This window comes from Carassius carassius, chromosome 20 (assembly GCF_963082965.1).
Source record: "Carassius carassius chromosome 20, fCarCar2.1, whole genome shotgun sequence".
NCBI classification, from domain to species: Eukaryota; Metazoa; Chordata; class Actinopteri; order Cypriniformes; family Cyprinidae; genus Carassius; species Carassius carassius.
In genome coordinates, this window is record NC_081774.1 from 32,520,628 (window position 1) to 32,530,874 (window position 10,247).

A 10,247-nucleotide genomic window follows, 5' to 3' on the forward strand; every position below is an offset into this window, starting at 1 on the left:
TAGGTCTGGCGTCACCTCTCTCGCTGATGTCACAGTCGGTGAGGAGCAACAGTGCCAGCAGATCAACCACTGAAGTGTCTCGAATTAAGACTTGACCCGTTTGATTTGACCGTGGAGAAGAAGGTGAGCCAGCGACTCGACAGATCCAAAATGAGAAACAATTCATTATTTAACAGTGAACCGATAATCAAAAAATGCACAGAAACTTTTATTCCTAAAAGACAGAAAAGAGAGAGTCTGTAATCCGGTTTGTATTCAGTCTGCTGTTTCTCAGCTAATGCTTTCATTTTTATTATTTTGAAGTAGTTTTTTTTTTTTTTTTCATAGAAATTTTAGGTAAATTCTTAGTAATTTTGTTGTGTTTTACTCATTTTTAAAGTTTTTCTTTTTTTTTTTTAATGGTTTAAGTTTACATACGGATAAAAAATTATATATATATATATATATATATAATGCACCAAAAAAATGGACTGTAGTGCGAGTTCAATTAATGCGATGCTTTTCAAATCTGCTTGAATCTTTAAATAAGGTCTGAAATTATTGGATTACAAAATGTATGTGCATGCAATTCCTACATGAATGCTAAATGTATTTAGACACATGCTAAAGAAAGGTGTGCTGCACCTGTATGAGGTGAGGATAGAGTCTGGCGATCAGCACGGCTTTCACCAGCTGCTCCTGCTGACTGTGCTGATTGAGATTCAGCAGAACCCTCCACCTGCATCAGGCCTGAGACACACAACAGCCTATAACTGAGAACATGACACCCCCTGGGCATTTAGCTGTTATATGTCTGTTATACTGTATTCTCAAGCATGACATTAAGTCAAATGGCCGATATACAATTTACAAAAGCAGAACAGAAACGCAGATGCTTTGTCTGTCTGAATGCCAGTGAAGTTATATTACTAAATATATATATAAATGCCCAGATATTACAAAAATGTTAATAGATCATTTTACAAAAAGTGTTTTTCACACCTAATGGTAAAAAATGAAGCAATTAATGGTCAAAATTGTATCATTTTTTTATGGTTATATCTCTTAATAAACAATTATTATATAAAAAATTTGTATTTTAAGGGTTTGTAAACTTCCATTTCCTTACTAAAATGTACTATGCAATTTAATTTTTTTATTTTCATTTTTATGAGGGATAGTGTTCATAAACTCAGCATGGACCTGTGCGCTCATAATAATGATGGCCTCAACAGTTGTATAAATTAGATTTGTATTCAGTTTTATTAGATGGCCATATAGTGTCAGTGATTCTTGACCATGTACGAAGCGCAGACTGGCTCCAGACTGAGTCTATGTGTCCAGAAGCTCCTGCTGCTCTCTCCAGCTCTGAATGACTCAACTGAAGACCAGGTGACCGCTGCAGCTGGGGCCGCTCAGTATGGAGTCAATATAATGAATTAAATAAAAAATTAAGTTTTGCAAACGAAAATTAAAGTATTGAGAAAAATAAATTTGCTATTTGCAAACAAAAATAAAGAATTGCAAAACATAGATGAAACCGTGTGAAAGCAATGAATTTGCAATACATATTTTCCATGGTCATATCTATAAATTTATTTGCAGCGCTGCTTTTATTTTGTTTGTCAGTCTAGTTTGAGCTTGCAATAGCGCTTTCCCTTTGGCACAATAGATCGCTATTGTGATCGCTGTATAAATGCCTCATTTTTGTGACTGAAGGGCCCGCACTGTTCAGCTGTCTGGAAATATCGTAAGTATTCTCTTCGCTTCATGACGCCGTCTTTCATACTTTTATGGACCTTGACAGTGTAACTTACTTTGCAGTCTATAGGACAGTAAAAAGCCTCCTGGTTTTCAACCAAAATATCTTAAATTGTGTTCCGAAGACAAACAAAGCCTTTACAGGTTTGGAACAACAAGGAGGTAAGTGATTAATGACTAAAATTTCATTTTGGGGTGGAGTATTTCTTTAAATCCATGCCCACTCCTGAGAAGCAGGTGCTTCATCAACATCTCCCTGAGCCAGGCTGTTGTCCCTGCGTGCTTCAATGTTTATTGTCCATATATTTAATGTGATCTTATGTCTGACCCCTGTTGTCATGAACACGTGTATACTTGTTTTGTCACTCTTTGCATCTTGGTCAGTCAGAAACAACATTTCGTTCTTCTGTATACAGTGTATGTGGCTTAATGAATATAAAGCAAAGTTGAAGTTGAAGATGAAGCAATACATATACATACACAAGACATGCCATTTTATTTTATTCACAATTACATTTAAAACACAGTAGTGAAAATTAAATCAAAAATTTAAATAAACTCTTATTTAAACATATTAAATATGATTTTTGTATTATTTTGCAAAAGCCTAAGGGACAGAATCAGAGATTTGAACTCAAGAGGAAATAATGGAAGACATAATGAAGATTTAAACAATTTTTGTTCATGCTATAGAGATACTTTTATTTTGGCTCCGCCGAACGGCTTGATGACGTCACAATGAGAGTGACGCAGGCAGCTATGCGTCAGCTGAGGAAAGGTTTGTGCTTTACGGCGTTTCAGTGTTTACTGTATTTAAAGCGATATGAAACGTTAAAGGTGCTTGAAGTTCTGCTGTTAACAGCGCGGAAATATTACTGAAACCATCGTGCCTCAGTAATGTGAAGTGGATGCAGAAAATTACAGAATGTAGTGCTGTAATGTTTTGAGCCCTGCTCCCATCAAGAGAGAAGCACAAACGTACAATATAAGGATGTTAAATATATTTATAATTACTCTGCACTGCTCCATGTATCACTGAAGCTGCATTAAAAATAATAATAATAATAATAACAACCAGTACCCTTTATAGTCCTTCAGAATAAGATCATCAGAACTTTATAGCAGGTATGTCTTCATTATTGAGTGTGATTTGTAGCCATTCTTGTTTTAAAGGTGAATGATTGAAGTGACTGTTTAATTTTTTTTATTTTTTATAACAGTTTTAGAACCATTTAAGAGTTTTTGCATTGTGACATTATTTTCAAAACAGTTAAATATCTGTCCAACCCAGTGTTTATTATTTCAATTACAATGCATTTCCAATAAAAATACAGAAGTAGAGGTTTAACAAATGTAAAACTCGTTGCATTGCAGTACTTTAGCAGTATTACTAGAAAGTAGTGTTGTCACGGTACCAAAATTTCAGTATTCGGTACCGAGACCAGTGAAAATCCACGGTTCTCGGTACCAATTTCGGTACCAAAGCAAAACACAAAAATATGCTAATTAAAAAAAAACACTTTTTAGCACTAAAAATAAAACCAATGCCATTCTTTATACTTATTTACAATTGTGTTTAAAGTTTTTCTACAAGTTATATAATTATGAAAAACAGTAAACAAGTTTCACCCAAATTTTATTTGTCTTTTAATTTATGAAATTTAAACACATTTTATTTCTGGTAAATAAAGGGGATTTTCTATTAAAATTAAAATTAAAAAATAAAAATAAAAATGTAAGAAATATTGTGATTTATTTCTTAAAAAAAATAAAGTTTTATACATTTTTTCAACAGTAGTAGCAGTATCACATACATTTTACTAAATAATAGTAATATTTCTAGCACAATGCGTTTATGTAAAAATTAACTTTTAGGCCTAATGAATGCATATTTGTCATTTTAACTGAACTTAAGACTGGTGGTGATGCTTAAGATATTTTTGGTCATTGATGGTTTCTGTAAAAAATAGTAATAGATCATATTAATTATTATTCATATTAATTATTATTAAAAGATAATACTACTACTAATTCTACTATCATACTAATGTATATCCAATGCACTATGAATTGATGAGCTGCTGGATTCATGAATATTAATCACGTTGTCTGCGTTCGGTCAAACTGATTTGCTGAAATCAAAACAGGGGCGGTACTAAATCAGCGCCAGCCAATGACATTGCCATTTGCGCATTAGCTCCGCCCACTACCGGAGAAACCGGTATGTCTTCTGCTTGTTCAAAAATGAATATGAATAATTCTAAATGAACTCCATTAAACTCCATTACAGGAAAAGACAATAAAGAATAGTTTACATACAGCGTGTCGATTCAGCGTGGTAAGACTCTCGCTCTCTCTCTCTTTTGCATGTGTGAGAAACTGAAAAGATCGCTTGATGGAGACAGAACTCTGAAGCTCAGATGCTGAAATTAATGCAAGCGTCACGCGCTTCGGTCTATATAGTAAACAAACCCGCACGTCTCTGCCATTCATTCATTCACACAGAGACGCGCAGAACACGGATTCATATTTCAAACAACATTTGCGGCTTACCATTTACAGATACTGGTCCATATGGAGATTTGATTTGATTAATTTATGCTAACTTTGACAAATTCTATGACTGTCCATATTAAAATGTAAGTTTCATTTTCATGACTGGATTTTGAAATTCCGTCCTCATGACTTCGCAGAAATCATAGCGCTGAACCGGGTTTGAACGGGACCTCGGTACTACCGGTACTTAAAGAAACCTGGTACCGTCACATTTACATTTTTTTAGTACCGACATGGTACCGAAGTACCGGGTCTTTTGACAACACTACTAGAAAGCATACTGATTTGTTAATAGTTTACTTTGTCTTGGCAGATCTGGAGCGCTGTATCTCAGCAGATTCTTGATCTTCAGTGAATCCGTCGTCTCAGAAGCAGAATAACTCTAATCTGACATGGAGTTTGTCAGGGTGCTGATTGGGGACCTGAGCGACCCAGAACCCTTCAAGATCTTAAAGGATGACCCCGAGGAGCACCCAGGTCAGTCCTAGTTTTGTCAACTTATGGTTATAGCTGATATAAATCAAATACGTAATATGAGTAACATTTTTGAAAGCTGAATAAATGATCTCTCCATTGATGTGTGGTTTGTTAGGATAGATCAATATGTGTCTGAGATACAACTATTTAAAAATCTGGAATCTGAGGGAGCAAAACAATCTAAATATTGAGAAAATCATCTTTAAAGTTGTTCAAATGAAGTTCTTAGCCATGCATATTACTAATCAAACATTAGGTTTATATATAGATTCAAGTTTTGAAAAAAAAAATCTGGAAATTGTATTATTTGAGTCAGAATAAGAGGGGAAATAGCAGTAAATACATTTTCTGTTGTCTCTTTATGGCTTTGTCCTTTTTAGGGTTAAGTGCATCATACAGATATTTAAAGTGCACATTTTCTTATAACATTGAAACACACTGTAGTGTGCATAAGCACGTCAATTGCGATGCACCTGTAGTTTTCAAGGTAAAAAAACTAGAAGCATACAAAAGTGGCTAGTTGCTGCATTGCTTGATAAATTTAAACCTTTTGTGTTCTTTTCAGACCTGGTGGAGCTGAAGGAGGAAAGTCAAGCGCTGAATGAACGTCCGTTTGAGGAACCTCATGCAGTCATAACCAGTGATACATCATCAGAGAGTCTCTCACAGACTGAAAATAAAAGCACTCAGAAAACAGCACTCATCTGTCCTCACTGCGGAAAGACTTTCAGACAGAGAGGTCATCTTGAGGATCACATCAGGACTCACACCGGAGAGAAGCCTTACGTCTGCCTCCAGTGCGGGAAGAGCTTCACACACAAAGGAAACCTGAAGGATCACATGAGGATTCACTCGGGAGAGAGACGCTTCTCCTGTCAGCACTGCGGGAAGAGGTTCACACATAAAGCCAACCTCACGGATCACATCCGGATCCACACAGGAGAGAAGCCGTTCTCCTGCCATCAGTGCGGGAAGAGCTTCACACACGCCACCAGTCTGAAGACTCACCTGCTGTCTCACTCCGGAGAGCGGCCCTTCAGCTGCCATCAGTGCGGACAGAGCTTCATCCTAGCGGCGCACCTGAAGAGACACCTGAGGATCCACACCAACGAGAGACCCCACGTGTGCTCCTTCTGCGGGAAGAGCTTCCTGTGGCTCTGCTATTTCAAAGACCACCAGAAGAAGCACACGGGTGTGAAAGCTCACGTGTGCTCCGAGTGCGGCAGCGCCTTCACGAGAGCCAGCGAGCTGAAGATGCACCAGAGGACACACACCGGAGAGAAGCCCTACACCTGCTCGTGCTGCGGGAAGAGCTTCGCCGAGTCTGGAAACCTGAAGAAACACCAGCGCGTTCACACCGGAGAGAAGCCCTACCAGTGTCCCTCGTGTGCTGCCAGCTTCAGTCAGTTCAGCCATTTACTGAGACACCTGAAGCAGCAGAGCTGTCCGAAGCTGACGCAGTTCCTCTTCAGGCCTCCGGGGGAGCAGTCATCCTCAGGTGAAACACTCACCATTCACCCGAAGGAGGAGCTTCTGCCAGAATAACAGATCAGACTCTGATACTTATTAATAAAAGATGTGTACTGCTGACAAAGTTGGTCTGGGATCACTTCAAAGAATTGTATTAAAATGATCTGTATCTGTTATTATCACGTGTCCCTGCAGCACAGAAGCAGTCATCAGTGTCACAGATATATTGAAATAAATTCAATATTTAATAACCCCTGCTACGAACAGCCTGGGCTTTGATTTTGTTTTGTTTTTACTCAAAATGGGTTGGAAATAAAACTCAAATAAACAAAAAATTACTGCAGCAACAACACTGGCTTCAGCCATAATCAATAAGTGAGAAATTATAAGAAAACCTACGAAAAAAAATGTAGACAAGTACAAAAGTGTATGTGAATGAGGAACCCATCTCTTTCTTTCTTTTTTGTTTAACAAAACCGAATTAGCAGTGTTATTCTAACTTATATCTCAAACTTTAAACAATTTATCATGCAAAGTGTTTTTAAAAAAATATACATATACCCTAGCTAATTATACACTTTAGACGAACATGCTTTGTGTGGGAAACAACACATTCTTCCTCTCAGCTTTTATAGTGTATTTTGAAGGCAAAAGAGGCATTTTGCTAAACAAACTTTTCATGTTGCATTTTCACATTCTTTTAATTAAATCAGTTACTTTTAAATAATCTAATAAAACATTACTGAGATGTTCCTAGCAAGTGTAAAACTAGTTCCCAACTGCAGCGTCAAACAGATTTTAATTATTATATTCATTCACCTGAGACTTTGAATGTAATATGCTCTATTACAACCACTTAATGTTAGCTGATTCACGTTTATTTTAATCAGGTTTGCTTTGTTTGTCAGGCTAGAGCTGAATCAACAATTTGCTTTTGATTATACTTTAATACTGAAAATTACCCATAGCTTAATGTGGTATTAGAAACCCTCCTTGTTATCTACGCTGATTAGATGGCTACCCAAAAACTGTTTAACGTTAAGGTAATTCACTAGTTATTTTTTAACTGGCTAATTTACTAATATATATATATATATATATATATATATATATATATATATATATTAGATTAGATTAGATTCAGCTTTATTGTCACTACACATGTAAGGTACAAGGCAACGAAATGCAGTTAGCATCTAACCAGAATATATATATGGATGTTTGTTCTCACCGCCAACAACAGCACAATCCATAGAAGAAGAAGAAATAATTAGTAATTGATGTTTTACTACTTTACTAGGTTGTGTGTTGTTTTCTATGCTGCTTTTACAGCGCTTTGTTCTGCAGTTGCAAAGTGCTTTATGAAGTGAATTAATGTTTGATAATGCATTGAGCTAGTGTTGTAGTGATGTATCGAGGTTGATTGTGCTGAAAGCATTATCAAACAGCACTTGTGAGAGAACACAACACTCCTATGGTTTGTTTAAAAGGAGGGAGAGAATTACTAAGTCATACAGTAAGTCCTTGGAATAGTAATTGACATAATTCGAGGAAATTAGTAACCCTGCTCTGTTTAGAGTTGCCTTATTGAGTCGGTTTCTCGACATTGTGTATGGGGAAACTCTTTTCCTGGAAATGCTGAAGCCTGATTGAATCACTCTATTGCCTTGCAGTAGCCAATGGCGTCCGATCATTCGCCTGATTGGCTGGCTCACCCACTATATAAGCGATGTCGGGCACCAGAATTCCACAGAATGTTTCTTCTTCACCTGGAGTCGCAATCTGTCGTTGACCTGCGCAACTAGAGTGGACGACACCAATAACTCTTGTGTTCCGGCAGAGTACAAATATTACCTGATACACACAAGGATTGTGTGCTGTATCTGTGTGGCCACGCCCATCCACAGGCGGCAATGGAAGAATCGGTTTGCCGAGATTTGCAGGGAATTGCCAATAAAGATCCTTTGTGTGAGGCTGGCCTTTGTTCGTATCGGTGGCCCGCTGGCTCCTGCATCACCTCCGGCCGCTACCTTCGAGCCGCGGGCTGGCAGACTGCAGATTACTCCTTCAGGAGGCTCTACCGAGGGGTTGATGTCGGCCCAGCGCCCACAAACTCCTCGCACTCTTGAGCCCCCGCTCATGAATGTTAATGAGAGATCCCACTCTCCAGTAAAAGCGTGGGAAATGATCTTGTTCGGCTGTGGAGAGGACGATGACATGTCCACCTGTGCCTCTGACCCGCGTGCCTGGTCGAAGGTCCCTTAAGAGGCTAGCTGCACCCCGACTTCAATGGACGCTGAGCTTATAAGCATCCTAACAGAGGCTGTAGCAGATCCGGAGTTGGAATGGGCAGCCTCTGAACAGCCATCTAAACATTGGAGCTGCTATAGGGTGAGTAATGTGAAGCGTCATTAGGCCATGTAAAGTGAGGCCCCATGGGCTGTGTGATGTGAAAGCCTTGTGTGTAGATGACCGCAATAGGCCATTGTATGTGAAGACTGTGATTATCTTAACATGAGGAGCATGTGAGAAGGACCACCACCAGTAGTTTGCGAAGAGTATACTGTACCTTGAGTTTTAATTGAAATAGTTTAGAGTCTTATCTTGACAGAAATACGATGAGGACGATCATGTACATAGCAATTGATGCTGATTATGGGCAGAGGTGGGTAGAGTACCCAAAAACTGTACTCAAGTAAAAGTAAAAGTACTTCTAGAAATATTTACTCAAGTAAAAGTAAAAGTACTAGTCTTGAATAGTTACTTGAGTAAGAGTAAAAGAGTATCGGATAAAAAATCTACTCAAGTAGTTAGTTACTAGTTACTTTAGGTCATATATACTGAGCCTATTTTTATTTAGATATATAGATAAAATGTATGTAATGTATGCGTACGTGTATAAATGTATATATTTCATCAGCCTTTACTCCAATTTATGTAATTTATTATAAAACCCTGTCTGTTTACTTAAGTAACAGATATAGGTGTCATGCCATAACATATTTTTAATACGACTGACTTTATATTAAATGTGAATTTAACATTGAACGTTAATGTGATATAAATATTGCTACTAATCTTTCATTGTTCAGAAAGAGAGCAAATAACATTTACATTATTAAAGATCATTTTCACTGACAGTCTAGATTTCAATCACTCTCAGAAACTCCCATTAAAATCACTGAAACTGTTAACACTGTGAAATCAATATTAATTATAGATTCGTACACACATCTGCACTTTGTTCCTGTGAGAGAATTCGCCAGAAAGAGGTATTCAGTCAGTGAGCGAGTGAAGGAAGCACCGGCATTTTAGCGATGACTCATCGGAACACTTCTGATTGGCCAATGCTTTAATAAGCTCAACAGAATCATGTGTGATTGGTTATAATGCGCAGTGCTGTAAAAACGCGTCTGTGTCTCTGGCTCAGCGCCAGCAAGCAATCACAGATCTGAATTTAGCAGCTGGACTTGCTGAATGTACTCGCACCGGTGTGACTGTATTAAAATTAATAAAATCTTAATCGGCTATTTTTTGTCTTTTGGAAGCTGCATTCAACTTGACTCCCCTCTGTTATAAGCCTCACACGTACAACAAACTAATGTCACAGTGGTATCGTGTACTGTAATCGAATGTAGCCCAAGTTATTACCTGTTAAACAGTAGACAGCACACGCGGTGTTCATCTAATAAGGATCTCCATCGCTAGCAAATAATAGCCTTTGCAGATTTGCTTTCAATTCAGTGCATCTCCATAGCCATGTTTTCAACGCTGTTGTTCTTTAACGTTACAACTCTGAGTGAACCGCTTCAGACTCTCAGCGCATGCGGCAGGGAACTGAACGACTCATTCAAACTGATTCATGAACCAATTCACTCGTTTGCCAATTGGTTTGATCAAGCCTTTGAACAGAGTTGACTCAAAAGTCAACCCATCTTTAAATATACTCCGAAAAGTATTAGTTACCCCAAAAAATTACTCAAGTATATGTAACGAAGTAAATG

General features: G+C 37.8%; 1 protein-coding gene across 2 annotated transcripts; it reads left to right on the plus strand.

Annotated features, from left to right (window-relative positions):
• The first annotated feature begins 2,454 nt into the window (after positions 1-2,454).
• LOC132096908 (oocyte zinc finger protein XlCOF26-like) lies at positions 2,455-6,464 on the plus strand. Of its 2 annotated transcripts, none has more exons than XM_059502595.1 (3): positions 2,455-2,518; positions 4,610-4,773; positions 5,339-6,464. In XM_059502595.1, the coding sequence occupies exons 2-3, from the start codon at positions 4,689-4,691 to the stop codon at positions 6,316-6,318; spliced, it is 1,065 nt and encodes a 354-aa protein (XP_059358578.1). In that variant the 5' UTR covers positions 2,455-2,518; positions 4,610-4,688; the 3' UTR covers positions 6,319-6,464. The 2 variants fall into 2 exon arrangements, with proteins under 2 accessions (XP_059358578.1, XP_059358577.1); XM_059502594.1 differs by having other exon boundaries at positions 2,493-2,865.
• Positions 6,465-10,247: the final 3,783 nt, after the last annotated feature.

Bases quoted from the DNA above. Each gene is read 5' to 3' on its own strand.
- LOC132096908 (XM_059502595.1), top strand. From the start codon at position 4,689: ATGGAGTTTGTCAGGGTGCTGATTGGGGACCTGAGCGACCCAGAACCC. The intron at 4,774-5,338 runs GTCAGTCCTAGT...TGTTCTTTTCAG, and splicing joins TGACCCCGAGGAGCACCCAG to ACCTGGTGGAGCTGAAGGAG.